General features: G+C 53.9%; 5 protein-coding genes across 5 annotated transcripts; 2 read left to right on the forward strand and 3 right to left on the reverse strand.

Moving 5' to 3' along the window:
• Positions 1 to 2,778: 2,778 nt before the first annotated feature.
• Positions 2,779 to 4,029, reverse strand: PHYSODRAFT_479316 (hypothetical protein; the record flags this gene model as incomplete). The annotated part of the gene is made up of 6 exons (XM_009520425.1): positions 2,779 to 3,068; positions 3,141 to 3,455; positions 3,518 to 3,674; positions 3,695 to 3,748; positions 3,806 to 3,850; positions 3,901 to 4,029. Coding segments are annotated over 6 exons (990 nt in total), but the record flags the coding sequence as incomplete, so codon positions are not given.
• A 261-nt stretch (positions 4,030 to 4,290) lies between these two features.
• Positions 4,291 to 7,962, forward strand: PHYSODRAFT_257971 (hypothetical protein; the record flags this gene model as incomplete). The annotated part of the gene is made up of 3 exons (XM_009520426.1): positions 4,291 to 4,784; positions 4,863 to 5,731; positions 5,807 to 7,962. 3 exons carry the CDS (start codon positions 4,291 to 4,293, stop codon positions 7,960 to 7,962), a joined length of 3,519 nt encoding a protein of 1,172 aa, XP_009518721.1.
• Positions 7,963 to 8,068: 106 nt separating this feature from the next.
• On the reverse strand, positions 8,069 to 9,583 carry PHYSODRAFT_310768 (hypothetical protein; the record flags this gene model as incomplete). The annotated part of the gene is made up of 3 exons (XM_009520427.1): positions 8,069 to 8,316; positions 8,346 to 9,131; positions 9,154 to 9,583. The coding sequence occupies 3 exons, from the start codon at positions 9,581 to 9,583 to the stop codon at positions 8,069 to 8,071; spliced, it is 1,464 nt and encodes a 487-aa protein (XP_009518722.1).
• A 158-nt stretch (positions 9,584 to 9,741) lies between these two features.
• On the forward strand, positions 9,742 to 12,067 carry PHYSODRAFT_324649 (hypothetical protein; the record flags this gene model as incomplete). The annotated part of the gene is made up of 5 exons (XM_009520428.1): positions 9,742 to 10,252; positions 10,345 to 10,459; positions 10,538 to 10,984; positions 11,062 to 11,145; positions 11,218 to 12,067. The coding sequence occupies 5 exons, from the start codon at positions 9,742 to 9,744 to the stop codon at positions 12,065 to 12,067; spliced, it is 2,007 nt and encodes a 668-aa protein (XP_009518723.1).
• Positions 12,068 to 13,037: 970 nt separating this feature from the next.
• Positions 13,038 to 14,894, reverse strand: PHYSODRAFT_295836 (hypothetical protein; the record flags this gene model as incomplete). The annotated part of the gene is made up of 1 exon (XM_009520429.1): positions 13,038 to 14,894. One exon carries the CDS (start codon positions 14,892 to 14,894, stop codon positions 13,038 to 13,040), a length of 1,857 nt encoding a protein of 618 aa, XP_009518724.1.
• Between the last annotated feature and the right edge of the window lie 1,390 nt (positions 14,895 to 16,284).

Consider the following 16,284-nt stretch of genomic DNA (forward strand, 5'->3'; position numbering starts at 1 on the left):
GAGCGGGAGCGGGGGATGAACGACTTCTACCGAGCAAGAACCACAAGGATGCTCGTCGACTAGGTCAGCTCGAAGAGTGCCACGCACAATAACAGTGAAGACGCAAGTTGTGAACGACTTTTCTTCGCAGACACTGTGTATCTCGATGCCATCACCGCTCCCTCTTTTCCCCACCAACCCATTGGCATCGTCAGCGTGCAAACCTGCGTGAAAGCGCCAAGTTCACAACGGCTTCCTCATGACTCAATATATGGTGCATCTTGTAAGTTACTCACTGACTGACTCAAAGACTAGCCGAGCGCCGCCGCTACGCGGCGGGGATTTTTAGTTAGTTGGCGCTCACTCGCTATATTCGCTCCGCTATTGGAGCAGGCTGCCTACGCTTCGCTACGGCAGTGGCGGACCCGTTCCGCTCGCCTCGTCGGCTCGCTACACTACTCTCAATGTTTAGTTACTACTACAGAGGTTGGGCGGGCGCTGCGGTCCCGCAATATCGTATGAGGGGGTCGCCTTCGGCGGTTTGTTAAAGATAGAGGGGAAACTCCCGGGACCACTTTGACCATCCGGACCACCTGGACCAGGTTGACCACGTTCCCGATTTCCCGATTAACTCCCCAGTATGCTATTAGCCAATCAGGATGCTTTATACGACGCAAGCTGAATTTGACAACGCAGTTCAAAACGAGGGCAGTGTAGCGAGATGTGGAGCAGGAACGCAAGTGCGTGCAGTGGCAACCAGACGCGGCGACGGCTGCGGCGACGACCCTACTCGGAAGGACAGACAAGGGTAGCGCTGGCACACCGAGCTTAGTCCAAGTAGGACTGCCGCACCTCCGTCAATCGCTTCACCACAAGCTGAAGACAAAGAACACTCACTGCCTGACCACCAACAGTGTCATGGAGCAGCGGAAATGCCGCAGGCCCGAGTACGTATCCATGAGTATGCTGCAAGCTAGTGTATTAACCTTAAGATGGAGTGGAGAAATAGCTGCCTAACGTGTTTGCTGACTTGCTAACCAGCTTCAAGCACTGAGGGTTTTTGCTGTCGCCGCACTTCACGTGCTTTTGCCTGCAGTCGGGGCAGGAGATTGCCTTCCGTTTTCTGGTTTGTGTGGCACCTCCCAAACAAACGGATGGCACTTCCGGATCAGGCGTGGTCTGTGCTTCGCCTGGAGCGCCTGCGTGGGTTGACTCTCGTGTGCTGTTTCGGATCCTCATTCGCACTTGATTGGGGGTCAACACAGACTTCGGGTAGTACTGGTTGAACACGTTCATGAGGTGAGCAGCTTTTCTACGTGTACCCTTAAAATTTTCCGCTTCTTGACGTAGTATGTCCATGTGCTCACTAGATATTACTACGGGAGGGGGAGGACGCACAACTTCTCCAGAAACAACAAGTCCATTATCACTGGAAACGAGGCGAGACGCATCGCCAATCAACGCCGGGGGTGCAGAAACCACAAGTTCAGCTGAAACGCTGCAACAATATTTGTCCAACTGGACATCGTTGGCAGTGTTGCGAGCGGAGGTGTCATCTTCGCTGGCTGTATTGTGCGTGGAGATGTCACCTTCGCTGGTACTGTTTCGTGGTAATGAGGTGTCAGCTTCACGGGCATCGTTGCGTGACGATGAAGTGTCTGCTTCGCTCTGTCGTAACGCGCTTCGAACATTTTTAAACTTAATCGTGAAGGATGAGCTTGACTTTTTGAGTGCGCCCCATCTCCTCTCTAGTGATACTTTGTCAAATGCTCGAACTCCACCGCAGACACAGCTCGCGAAGTCATAGAGTCTACAAAACGCCAGTCGTTTCTGCGAGACAATATTGGTCCGTCGAAGAGTGTCAAATAGTTGCTGCTGCAGCGCTCGCTCGTGGTCGGTTGCTCTACCAGTGCATTCTGCTTCATTCCGAAAATGAAATAAGGTTTTCCGCGTATCAGCCGACTGTTTTGAAGCTTGCTTAGACTCAGCCCGCACTGCCTTGACTTTTGTTTCGAGAGTACGATAACTGCGCCGATACAGTCTAATGCGTGCATTCCTGTTCGAAGCGACAACAAGGTTGAACATGATGGTGGTCACCAGCACGCAGTCCGCCCAAGTTCTACCACATTCCTTTTGCTCTCGTAGAACTTGGCGCAGGAGCTCGTGCTCTTCTGGCGAGAACCCGGCAGCTCCATCTGCACTATCTTCCTCCATGCGAAGCGAATGCATGAATTCTACACGATCAACGGTTCCACACTGTAGTGTAGTTGCATTCTTGAACAGCAACTCTTTTATCGTGTGGAGATGCTGTCTTGGCCGCGACAGGTTCGTCTCTAGGCCCGACGCATCGAGGTCAGCGCAAGCAAATATCTGCTGCCACGACGTGAACGCAAAGTCGCGTTCTGTACTCGAGCGATATTGCGGACGAGGTAGAGAAGCTGAAACGAGGTTCGACACAAACTCTTGTTTAGCTGTATCTGCAACTAAGCGCTCACCATACAACTTGCACACTGTGGCAGCACGACACGCCGCTATCAAATCAATATTCTCCATGCGCGGATTCCTACCAAAGCGAGCTCCAACGTTGAAGTTGTGCTGCACGATAAACACATCTAAAATGCGCAAACCAAGTTCAACGCGCACCTCACGAGCCAATAATTTTTTCAGAGCGGAATGAAATCCTTCCAATTGACTTGTTGATACTACTCGGACCGGAGGACCACCACCTTCATTGTACACGTTCTCAGCAACATGCAGCTCACCCAAGCTGATCTGAGCAATGTTGTGCTCGATGCAATTCCTCCATTTCTCTGGAGTACACCCCAACTCGCTATCACTTATCTTGCTAAGCACTGCTCGCAAGTTAGCTTCCATTTCCACCGGGGGTCTTAACTCACGGTCTACGTCATACATCGCACTTGACAACTCCTGGCACAGCAACTTCCGCTTGGGTTTTGACTTCAGCTTTTCGCTGAAGCGTTGAATCACATGGAAAGGATCATGTTTGACAACGACAGAATCGCCCAGCGCTTCCACAACGAATTTCCGCACGGCTGCCGCATTATCAGAGATGAAATAGCAGTCGCCGTCTGCATCGAGCTGCGGTCGAACGTCAGAGAGTAGTTGCATGGTCTCATCTTTGTTTTCGGAGCTCGTAAGACGCCGACCAACTATCTGCCCGATTTCATTTTGCAACAGAAGCAACATTTTTGCGTCTGCTAGATTATCACGTTGTCCATGACCGCTCCACAGTTTCAATCGTTTGCAGAACTTCACCGAGTGATCAGCACGCAGGACCTTCTTCACTTTGGTCTGCTTCATTACTACTTCACACAGAGAGCCGTATAATTCAGTGTACGCCATCCAGGCGTCGGTCATTGAGCTTTGTGACACCACCTTGTTTTTTTTCAGGTATGCATCGACGGTGGGCGGGATCGGCGGCAAATAAGCGGCATTTTCGCGGTACTTCTGGCCGACTGCATAACAAACTTTGAGAGCAACTCGTAGTACCTGTTGCGTCGACGTCTCTCCAAGTGACTCAAAGCACGCGATAATCCATTGGGAGAGAGAATTCCTTCATGAACGTGCTCCATTAACCCCTTAGAAAACCCCATTTTCTTGCTAATGACGAACGGGAGATGTACTGCCACGTCTGGGTTAGCCTCGAGAAAGCTAGAGCTCAACGTTGAAACGTCCTGGCCTTTCCGCTTGTAACTTTGCGGGTGCACTGGTACTTCCCATAGAGAACATTATACTTGTATCCGACGTCCTCAATGACACGCCGCTTCCTCTCTTTCACGTCAGGCTCACATTGACATCCTGGCACCACACAGAACGGACGCTTCCATCGTCTTCTTGCTTCTGGAACCCACTCCAACACCGGCCGAGAAAAAAACGAACCAAGCTTGCTCCACACGATACAGATTCAGGAAAGACAATCTGAGGTGGGAACGAACACGTGTCTAGAGCCTGTTGTACCAATCTTCTTCTCTCATTGAGCGGGATAACGTCGGGATCTCGTACTAAATCACCGCTAGCTTGCTCGCACATCGGGCCCAATTGTTGATCCGCCGAATTTATCTAGAGTGGAGCGACTCTTCGAGCCGCTCCGCCGGAGATAGCCGAAACTCGCCGGAGATAGCGGGGCCTAACGCCGCCGTCGCAAGTACGATATGTGGACCACCCTAATTTTGTCGCCATGGGGCTTCACACGGACTTTCATAGATGTTTGGAGAGATTTACCCAAATTGGGTAACCCAATGTTTTACCACAGCAACATTTTCTTTCGCAATAATTATTTTGCAGCAAAGCATGACCATGGCCGAGGCGGGCGCGGATGCCGAGGCCGAGTGGACGCTGGCGCTGCGGCAGGTGTTCCAGGACGTGCAGCTGCAGGCGGTGGAGGTCAGCAGCTACGTGCGCAACCCGTCGGGCGCGGCCCACCAGCGCACGCTCGTGCCGGCGGTGCGGCGCCTGGGCGCGCTCTTCGCGGACGCGGTGCGCGACGGCAAGCGCGGCGTGGCGGAGGAAGCCTTCGCGCTGTTCCTGGAGGAGACGTGGCTGGCCGTGGCGCGCGTGCTGGCGGCGCCCAAGGCGTGCGACGTGGTGCTGCTGGCGGTCGCGTCCTTCGCGGGCGAGTTCCTGCGGCGCGCGAGCGCCAAGAGCAAGGAGCCGCGCGGCAAGGACGAGCTGCGCGCCGAGCTGCTCAAGCGCCTCATGGACGCCACGGCCGCCGAGGACCGCGTCGTGCGGCTGCGCGCGTGCCACATGCTGCAGGTCGTCGTCAACCGCCTCGAGTACATCGAGTAAGGAGCGGCCTCGTTCTGTTATAAGTTTTTATTTATTTATTTAACATGTTACATGTTATTATTTTGTTGCTGCAGGGAGGAGCTGGCGGCGCAGCTGAGGAAGACGCTGCTGCGTCGGCTGAACGACAAGTTGACGTCCGTGAGGATCCAGAGCGTCTATGGCCTCAAGAAGCTGCAGGGGACGCCGGCCAATGACGAAGAAGAAGAAGAGAAGGAGGAAGAAGAAGACGAAGTGACGCGCGAGCTGAGGAAGCTCATGGTGTCCGACCCGTCCAAGGACGTGCGCAAGGCGGCGCTGCTGAGCCTGACCTTGAGCAAGAAGCTGTACCAGGACCTGCTCGTGCGCATCCGCGACGCGAGCGAAGACGTGCGCCACGCGGCGTTCCGCACGATCGGCAGCTCCGTCCCGCTGGCGGACATCCCGATGAGTGACCGCGCGCAGCTGCTGGACCAAGGCCTGCAGGACCGCGCGCCGCGCGTGAAGAGGGCGTGCGAGCACATGGTGCTCAAGAAGTGGTTCCCGGAGTGCGAGTCGTCGCCGGTGCTGCTGCTGCAAGCCTTGGACATTGAGCAGTACCCGGAGATCGGCTCGAAGGTGTCGCGCCTGCTGCTGAAGCACTTCTCGGAGCAGCCCCGAGCGATGCTGGAGAAGGAGGGCGTCGTGGAGTTCAACGCGCTGGAGCTCATGTCGGAGAACAGCGACGGGTTCAGCGCTGAAGGCGTTTTCTTCTGGAGAGAGCAGTGCTACTACTACCAGAAGATCGACAACAACCCGGACAAGTCGGCGATGCTACTGCCCAACGTTTCGGACTTCAGCAAGATGCTGGTGGAGACGTGTAAGGCTAAGAGTGACGTCCTCTTCATTGCGCAGCAGCTACTGGAGCTTGGACACTTGCTCGACTTCCAAGACGAGTTTGGACGGCGCAACCTGCTGGGTTCCCTTCGTACGTGCCGCATGCCCGCTCACTTCTTCGCATACTGTGTCTAACACTGATACTTTGTGCCTTTTTGTATTGCAGAAAAACTCCTGCGTGAGCTAGAGACGGATAGCCAGCTGATTAAAGGGATCATGGAGTTGATGGCCTTTGTATACTCTGGAAGCTCGGAACAGGAGTTCATCCAGGTTGTCGCCGAAATCGTGTCCGACATGTACGACCCTGTCGAGGCAGGAAACGTTGAGATTTCGTTGTCGCAGCCCGAAGACTCGGAGATCTCGTCGTCGCAACCAAAATCGGCCGATGATGAAGCGCCAGCTGTCGACTTTGGCCCTCAGTTGAAAAAGTTAAGTGACGAGGAGCGCGAAGAAGCTGAGGATCGGTTCGAAGAGCTGGAAAAGCGTCTTGAGAAGCTCGAGTTTGATTCGGAAGAGTACAACAAGGTCCAAGCGGAAATGGTGGAATTGGAGACGCTCCTGCAGGACCCGAAAGTGCTGAGCTGGCTTCGATGCCTTGAGATCGTGGCTCAGCTCCTCAAGCTCACGTCGCACAACCTAAGCGACCCCGTTGTCGAAGGAATGGGTCGCTATATCTTGCCTGCAATCGACAGTGATGTTCCTGCATTGCGCGAAGCTGGTCTGGAGAACCTCGGGCTGTTCTGTTTGCTTGACAAGCGCCTCGCTGAGCGCTACTTGATTGTTTTCTGGCGTGCGCTGAACAACCCAGAAGAAGAGAGCGAGGTCAAGCACACGTGCGTGCAGTCCATCCTGGACATGGCGTTTAGTTTTTTGAATCTGCAGCCGCATATTTTCGGGACAAAGCAAACTGAGGATGGTGGTGAAGCTAAAGAAGATAAAGACGAAGAGGCTAAGGAGAGCAGCGGCCAGGACGAAGTCGATGCCGACAGCATTGCAGACCAGGACGTGGATATGGAGAAGGACGCGGAGCCTGAGCCTCCTGCAGCCCCTGAGAAGCTCGATATGGACACCATCTTCATCGGTCTGGGCCAGTTGATCGCCGTCGATGATTTGGATCTGCAGAGTACGATTGTGGAAGGGTTCTGCAGGCTGTTCATGTTGAACCGGATTGATAACATCACCGTGTTGGCCATCCTGCTCGAGACTTACTTCAGCCCAAAGCTTCAGAAGGTGCAGAAACTCGGCGAGCATGGGTTCCAGTCACGCTCGCTTCAGCTGCTTAGCATCTTCTTCCCTGCCTTTGTCATGGCGACTGCGGCGAACTGCATGCTGTTGGAGGAAGCTGCTACGCATTTGATCCAGAAGTCTATGGAGAAGCTGGAGATGGAGACGGACAGTGAGAGTGAAGCCATGCTCGATTTGGGTGCTTGCTCCAAGTACGTTATGCATCTGCTGAGCCACAACGAGCAAGAGGAAGAGGCCGCGATCGATTCGGTGAAGCCGGCGAGGAAGAAGCGCTCGAAGAAGCCAGAGCGGCGCCGCTGCGCTCACCACAACCGGATCGGCATCACGATCTGCCTGGAGATGCTGGCGCTGGAAAAGGTGGCTGCAATGGACGATATTCACTCGGACGTGGTGATTCGGCGACAGAAAGCTCTGCTAAAGATGATTGCGTGGGTGGAGGTCACGCTCGATGAGAAGCGATCTGCTGCGCTGTTCAAGTTCCTGCTGGAAGAGATCTCTTCGAAGTGCTTCAGCTCTCAGAGAGGACTGCTTCGCAGCGCAGAGGCAGTGCTTAAGCGCACGTCGGCAAGCTTCAATGAGCAAAGCACCGACGAAGGTGATAATGAGCAGCAGGCGTCCGCTGTGGAGCAAGATCAGACATGGGCCCAAGGTCTTGTTAAAGAGCGAGAGGAGGTGCTCCACAAGGTGCTGCTGACGGCGAGTGCGGACCACGAGAAGTGGCTGAAGCAGCAAGAGAGGGAGAAGAAGGCTCAGAGACGGCGAACAGCGCGGTACGTTTCGTCTGGTTCGTCGGATTCGAGCGACAGCGAGGAGAGTGAGGGAGACGATGACGAACCGGCCGCTGCCCCGGCACGTCGTGAGCTTTCATCTCGTCGTAGCAAGACGGCAGCTGTGAGTCGCATGCACGAAAAGGAGGGCGAGTTCGAGGCGAAAATCAAGCAGGCCCTTCAGGACGACGATGCGGACGAAGAGGACGAAGAGGAGTACGACGAGGAGGACAGTGAAAGCGAGTCGGGCGAAGAAGAAGAGTCCGCGGCCGAGGAGGATGAGGAGTCGGCGGCCGAGGAGGAAGAATGAGTCATGCAGTGGCATGGAATGTTCGCTGGTACGGCGGTAAGAAAATAGCACTAGTTTTGACTTGACATTGGGCGGTTCAACTTCACCTTCCAGTTTCCTACAGTACTCACGCAGCAGATACAGCCCGCACGGTGACATCAAGAAGAGGCCCCTTGATTGGCAGTGTGAACGCGTACTCGTACGAGATCTCGAATGGGTCCTTGACCGTCTTGAGGTCGAAGCGGCTGAAGAGCACGGCGGTGACCAAGCGCATTTCCAGCAGAGCGAAGCGCATGCCGACGCACTGGCGAGGGCCAGCGATGAAGGTGCCGAACTTGAACGGCGACACCGGCTTGACCCGGGGTCGATCCATCGCTCGGGCTTGTAGTCCGAGGCGTCCTCACCCCACACACTCGTCAATCGAGCGGAGGCGTAGGCTGGCATCATGACTGCGCAGCCGGCGGGCGCGAAGGTGCCGTCGCTCAAGATGATCGACTTTTTCGGGACGCGGGTCGTGGCGATCCCGTGCAGACGGAGGCTCTCCTTCACCACTGCCTCCACGTACGTCAGGTCCTTCAAGTCGTCCATGGTTGGAGCGTCCATCTCTCCAGACACAAGGCCTGGAAGCTTTTCGTTGATCTCGTTCCGCAGCACCTCCGGGTGCCGGTTGAGATTGACCAGAATCCACGACAAGCTGAAGATGGTCGAGTCCTTCCCTGCCAGCAAGAAGTTCATAACGGCGTCGCGCACGACTGCAACGTCCAAGTCGCCACTCGAGTCCAAGAGAAGAGTGAGCACGTCACTCTTGTTCTTGTTCTTCTTCTTCTGCTGCTGCTGCATCGACTCGGTCATGACTTGGTGGGTCAACTCGTGCACGATAGCGCAGGCTTCCTTGAGCTTGCGTTCGTCTCCGACGTTCAGGAACCGCTTCATCTTCCACAGCCAAGTGGGCGAGAGCAGTCGCGAGTCCAGCGTCTCCGACATGACGTCCACTGCTTTGTTGAACGGATGATCGCTCTCCATCCCATTGAGATCGACCCCAAAGGCGATTTTGGTGAACGTGTCGCCTGAGAACTTCTCCAGCAGCGACTTCATGTCCACGGTGCGTCCCTCCTTCGCGCACTTGGCCAACGCGTCGCGTAGGTGCAGCGCCTTCTCCTTCACGACTGTGGCCATGGCGTCACGCAGCGCTCTCGTCGTGGCTCGCAGCACGACGCTGCTTCTGCCAGTTCTCGCCGTCGGCACCGACGATCCCATCACCGAAGAAGTCGTAGAGAAGGTCTCGAAGGTCGGCGCCGCGTTCGAACGTGTCGAAGTGCGTCTTGAAGATATCCTCCAGCGCCTCGGGCGACGTGCACACGAGGGTCGTGGGTCGACCGACGAGACGCAGCACCCACGGTTTGCCCCCGCTGAGCTCGCTCTGCTCGGCGATCCAGTCCCAGAATCGCGTCTTCTGCAGGAACAAGGCGTCGAGCGTGTTGCCAAGCAAGGGGATCGTCGATGGCGGGCTGTGCAGCTTCTGGTTGGCGAGTGCGACATCGATGATACGCTGCGAGTACACTCTGGAGCCAACTCGCCACGCCGCATAGAGCGCGGCGAGGGAGGCAACAGAGAACACCACGTCGTAGAGCGATGCGAGCATGTTAACGGCACAACGCGAAGGACAAGGTCGAGTCACTTTCCCAGATCTGTTGAATACGGATCCGAAATTGCAAGGAAAGTGTTTGCTTGGACTGAAGGGGGCGAAACATCTCCGGAATTTGCAGTCTGATCATCACCTCCTTGGAGGCCGAGGTTGGGATGCAGCTCAACTACATTCTCGTCGGGGACCGAGGATACCCGCAAAGTGTCGTCGTCCAGCCAGGCAGCGACGTCGAAGCTCTCGCTGCAGCCATTAAAAAGTCAAGCGAGCTCACTAAACCGTCTCAAGTGCAGATTTTCCTTGCCAAGCAAGACAATGGGGACTGGATGTCTGTCGATGCAGTTGTCGTGGACGCTCTAACGAGCGGGGACGAGGATGCAATCGCCAGAGTATGCGTGTCAGCTCTCGCTCCAAGTGCCGAGCTACTTCAGCACTTCACACCGATTGCGTTGGGGCATCGGAAGCTCCACCTTGTCGTAAGAGAAAACGAGCCCATGTCGACTGATGGACGTGGCTCAGAAGAAGAGCTGGATCTGCAGTGTTTGGTTGTTGGGGATCGGCTCGGCAGCACCTTCTCGATGAAGATGAAGAAGTCGGACCTAATTCAAGACCTGCGGCTGAGAGTGAAGAAGCTCAAGTTTGACCACAACCTGGAGATCCGAGTCGACGGTTTGTGCGTCTACCGCGCCCAAGTCACATACAAGTTCGGTTTTTTTCAACCTAGCATATCGGAATGGTTGAAGCAGGATAACGATGTACAGGTAAGGAGGGGGATGAGTGCGAAGTTCCTCAGTGGACACGCCACAAGCTGGACCCCGAGAGCACGATCGGAGACGCGTTCCCCTCTATCGAGCAAGGCTGCGTCCATGTGCTAGTGTCTCGACCACAAAGATTTGTCTTTAGTCGGTACCGAGCCCACCAGCTCTTGCGTCCATTCCAACAAACCGCGAGCAGACTGAAGAACTCGATCGAGGTGGTGGAGCTTGTGCTGCTAGTGAAGAAGTGCAGTGCAGTCGAGAGACCACCGTTTATCCTGTTGCAGGCCTTGGCTGGAGAGGGCAATACGCAAATGGCCTTCAACTTGATGGCTCGGGACGACGTGGAAGTCTTCTACGTCCCGTGCCAGGACGTAGAATGGGAGTTTTCTGATCGATTCAGGGCATTCCGCGGTTGTCTGGAGAAAGACGTTGGTGACGTGGGTGAAGCGACCGCCTCGGATCTCTCGAAGCAGTCACTATTGTACACATACGGCTTCATTTGGGCCGTGCTGACTGGGATGTCCGAGTTCGTTGGCCCTCGAACGCGCGACGAAGTTTTGGCTGCACTGGAAATGTGGCGAGAACGGGCGAATGGCAAGTATTGTGTATTTTTCCTGGATAACATCCCTGTTCTGTCGTCTAGGTACTGGGAAAAAGCGTCCCGCAGTACCGAATGATGACAAATATTTGCCAATCGCTGGGCATTGTGGCTATCCTGAGTGCCAAGCACGGACCCGCCAGCGACTTGCTTCGGATCACGAGAAGTTCAAGAGATGATCGTGAGTTTTGGGGCGTGGTGTTCCCGTTGTTTCCCCGGTTCTAAGACCCGGCAATGAGCTCTGTCCGGTATGATTTACGTGGAAATATCGGTCGTAGCCGCCCTCTGTTCGCCAAGGTGGCGCTGGAACATGTGCGGGAGAACCCACTCGATAGCGACGCGAGCCTAATAGGCTACTTGGATAATTTGGCGAAAGTGTTGGCTCGTGATAAACGCATTGATCCGGTCCTGTGTGGTCAAGTTGCTCTCTTTCTTGCCGCTAGTTACGTTGGCAAGTACAACAAGGTGCGCCGAATCGTCGGGCACTACGCTCGTCTACGCGACTCTGACACGTTTGAGCTGTGGATTAATACCAACGGAGACCTACTGAAGAAAGAGGGAGATAGAATGGTGAAGTGGAATTGCTGTAGTTTCCTTCCGACATCAGAGCAAGACCCTCTCCTGCATCTCTGTCTGGCAGGTGGCAAAGGATTCTGCGCCTTCAAAGACAGAATACGCTTAGTGGACAATATGTCCTTAACGGATGCTCTCGAGGACAGCGAAGATTATACGTTCTGCTTCTCCCGTGATATCGACTCACCTCGACTGGAAGCACTGGCATCAGGAGCGATTGTAGCAGCAAGTCACCACGACGGGTTTGCTGGTATGTCTTTCGTGGATCTCTTCTTGGGTTTATTGCATGAACTGAATATGCACAAGTCGAGCGATGTTCAGCTGCGTCTTCCCGCCAATGTGGTGGAGTTCGTGTCTTCCCTCTGGACCCCGTTCCTCGCGCCATCGGATGTCAAGTGGCCCAGTTTCCTGATGGAGATGGCTTTGAAGTTGGGGACGCTTTCACGTTTGACGTTCAAGGACAAAGGGGACATCAGCTTCTTGGACGGCAAAGTCTCCGTTGAGTGCATTTCTCCCCGTCGCCCGATCAGCCAAGGAATATGCGGAGGCTGCTGACATGGATCCCAGACGACAGTTTGGTCCATTTGGTGGTGACGCACTCGCTTCAACGACACTACTTCCGTAGTCGACAGCACGCTAAATCTACACCATCTAAGGTAGGTGTGATCCGTGCTTTAAGTAATATCATGGTAGAACGACTTACTTCGGAAATCGTACACTCGTATTAGTTGATTTTGGTTTGCGTTTGAACCCAGTTTCGGTAATATCTCTACAGTCCAGTCTTGGCAGTCCAGGTGATTACAAGTCGGTCAAATATTCCTGAAAATGGACGGGTTGGGCCTTGGGGTTTGGCACAGGGATGACCATAAAACAATTAGCTCTAGCAGAGGCCACACAGGTCGCGGCGACGATGACGGAAATGACTCCTTGGACAATCTTCATTACTGGAGTATATCTCGGGGGCTGGTGCTTGTGGGCTGGCGTCCATGACCGCTTCGAGTCGAATTAAAGAGTGAACACGAAAGTGCCGCGTTGGATCGATGGATCACAGCAACGCAGTCGGCTTACACGTAATGAGTTGGAAATTAATAGAAAGCAGAAATTTTCACATGTGCAGCCCGTCGTTAGGATACGCATTCTCCATGCCTCGAATCTCCTCTAGATCGCTACGCCACATCTCCCAACTCCCATCTTTCTCCCCGAGTCCCGACAGAACGCCGATACGGTAAAAGTGCGCGTCACGTAGCGACTTCGGGAGGTCCTTGCGGATGTTTTCGTACACAGGCTTACCACCGTCCAGACGGTGCTGTCGACTACGGAAGTAGTGTCGTTGAAGCGAGTGCGTCACCACCAAATGGACCGCACTGTCGTCAGGGACCCACGTCAGCAGTCTCCGCATAATCCCTTGGCTGATCGGGCGACGCGGAGAAATGCACTCAACGGAGACTTTGCCGTCCAAGAAGCTGATGTCTCCTTTGTCCTTGAACGTCAAGCGCGAGAGTCCCCAACTTCAAAGCCATCTCCGTCAGGAAACTTGGCCACTTGGCGTTCGGTGGAGCCAAGAACGGCGCAAAGAGAGAAGAGAGAAACTCCGCACATTGGCCGGAAGACGCAGTTGGACATCGCTCGACTTCTGCATGTTCAGCTCGTACATCAAACCCGTGAACAGACTCACAAACGAAATGCCGGCAAACCCGTTGTGGTGGCTTGCTGCTACAATCGCTCCTGATGCCAGTGCTTCCAGTCGAGGTGCGCCAGTATCACGGGAGAAATCGAATGTGTTGTTAATCCGCCACTCCTTGTTGACAGCAGCAGTGAATGACATATTCTCCACTATCCTGTCTTTGAAGGCGCTAAACCCTTTGCCGCCTGTCAAGCAGAGATGCAGGAGCGAGTCTTGCGCTGGCGTCGGGAGGAAACAACAGCAATACCACCCCACCAGTCCCTTTTCCACCTTCTTCAGTAGGTCTCCGTTGGTATTGATCCACAGCTCAAACTTGTCCGAGTCGCGAAGACGAGCGTAATGACCAACGATTCGGCAGAAACCATTGTATTTGCCGATGTAACAAGCGGCGTAAAACATACAGACCTGGCCACAGAAGTCTGGATCAATGCGTCCACCTCGAGCCAGAAATTTCGCCATCTTGTCCAAGTAAACTGCCAAACTGGTTTCGTCATCCAGAGGGTTCTCTAGCACGTATTCCAGCGCCACTTTGGCGAACAACGGTCGGCTACGCGCAATGATTAACCGTAAATCGTAGCGAACAGAGCTCATTGCCGGGTCTTGGAATCGGGGGAATCGGGGGAAAACCACGCCCCAAAACTCGCGATCGCCTGTCAAACCTCTCGCAATCTGGAGCAAGTCGCCGGCGGGGGCATGCGTAGCACTCAGTATAGCCACGATGCCCAAGGACCGAAACACATTCGTCATCATACGGTACTTTAGTACACGGTTTTCCCTGTCCTCAGACCACAGAGCGGGGATTTCATCCAGGAAAAACACGCAACATTTGCCAGGACCTTGCGCTCGCCACAACTCCAGCGCGACCAAAACTTCTTCACGCGTTCGCGGGCCAGTGAACTCGGACGACCCAGTCAACATGGCACAAATGAACCCGTAAGTGTACAATAGCGGCCGCTTCGAGAGATCAGAGGCGGTCGCTTCGCCGACTTCTGGGAGGTCCGTCTCCAGACAGCACTTGAACGCTTCAAAGCGATCGGCAAACTCCCATGGCATTTGCGAGCAGGGAACGCAAAAGACCTCAACATCATCTCTGGCCATCAAGTTGAAGGCCGTCTGCGTCTTGCCCTCTCCAGCCGAGCCCTGCAGCAGAATAAACGGCGGTCTCTCGACGGCACTGTACTTCTTCACGAGTTGTACAAGCTCGACCACCTCCACTGCGTTCTTTAGTCTCCTCGCGGCTTGTTGGAACGGAAGCAGGAGCTGCTGGTCTTGCGTTCGCTGGAAGGAAAAGCTTTCAGGCGGTGACACCAGCACGTGGATGCAGTCGGGCTCGAGAGAGGGGAACGCGTCTCCGATCGTGTTCTCGGGGTCGAGCTTTTCACGGGTCCATCGAGGGACAAAGTACTTGTTCCCGTTCTTCACTTGCTGGATGTCGTTGGCCTCCTTTAACCATTCCGTTGTAGTAGAGGAGAAACGCCGCTTGTTCGTCTGTCGAGCGCGGTAGATGTACAACCCATCGACGCGGACGTCCAAGTCGTGGTCAAACTTGAGTTTCTTTAGTCTTAGTTGTAGGTCTCGAACTCGGTCCGACTTGTTCATCATCGAGAACGTGCCGCTGGACCAATTCCCGATAATCAAGCACTGTAGTTCCAGACAAGGGGCGTCGGAAGATGGAAGCTCGAGCTGCAGCGCCTCCATCCTTCTTAAGTGCCAAGCGAATTTCAGAATTAGAGGAAGAAGTCACGCCGAAACTTCTTGCCTCAATTTGCCAGAATCCGATTGATGGAGAATAACATAAAATAAATCAATCGCCTTCCTTTGTAGAACTCGTTCAGGAGGAAATCGACCAAGGAATCGATTTCGCAGTGATGTTAACATGCATGTACTTAATCCGCCGGTGACGACGCCTCCGTCGAATCAAGTTTTGCTGCCGTCGATACGGTTTGGCTGCCCATAGGAGTGCGCTTCAAGATCGCTAAAACCCACACTTTCCTTCTCGTGCATGTGCTAAACAACCGCAGTCTTGCTGCAACGAGACGCCCGAGGAGCCGATGCACTTTGCAGTTCTGATGACACGTGTTGAAGGGGGTCCTTGCACAATCTTCAGTTTATATTATAGTTGGTGCTTGCGGCGTGATCACTTCGAGGTGAATTGAAGGGTAAACACGATAGTGCGGAGATGAAAGTCGATGGATTCCAGCAACGCAGTGTGTTTGCATGTTATGAGTTGGGAGTTACTTCGGCCACTGTCAGCGCCGCACTTCCGTGTTCATTCTTCAATTCGACTCGAAGTGATCACGGACGTCAGCCACAATCAAGATATAATGAAGATTATCCAAGGAGCCATTTCCGTCATCGTCGTCGCGATCTGCGGGGCCTCGATCGGAGCTAATTGTTTCATGGTCAGCCCTGCGCCAAGGAATATTACCGAAACTGGCGACAAGGGGGTAATTCGAAAACGGTGACAATGAAACCTAAGAAGACGAACTTTGCTCGAGATCTGTTAGGAAAATAGCAATATTCATCTATACAGTTGCATCTCGTCCACCTCCACACTGGTTAGACATATCCACGCATAAAGACTTTTGGGAGACCTTCCAGTGTTGTCGGTAGCGAACCGCTTCAAAATAGCACTAACGTTGCTTCCAATAACAATGTAGTTTTGTGGTTTAGTTTACACATGAAATGTGAATACCCAAGTGGGCAATCCATCGGTGGATAAATAATGAACTCTGCAAACGTGCTCGCGATTCAACAGACAAAAGTTGCTTGTAATATATCGCGATGCTGTCCCCCAAAGCGGAATCCATCTTTCACGCACTTACAATGGATTTAAGGCGATAAAAGTTGGGTTGTAGCTTCGAGAAGCGAAGAAGGAAAATAATTAATACCTGTTGTTCCAGCACTGTCGAGCTGTTGGTACCTACTGACCTGTCAAGGACCCTGGTCTGCTGTTGTTCTCCAACAAATACTACGTAGTATTTTAGATTAAACGCCAGTTGCGGGCTCAAGCTGCGATTCGCTTCGATAATTCAAAACCGCTTCATCCAAAGCACTTCAGTCAAACGTACATCGGCAACTCCCATAG

This window comes from Phytophthora sojae, assembly GCF_000149755.1.
Source record: "Phytophthora sojae unplaced genomic scaffold PHYSOscaffold_2, whole genome shotgun sequence".
Classification (NCBI taxonomy): Eukaryota; Oomycota; class Peronosporomycetes; order Peronosporales; family Peronosporaceae; genus Phytophthora; species Phytophthora sojae.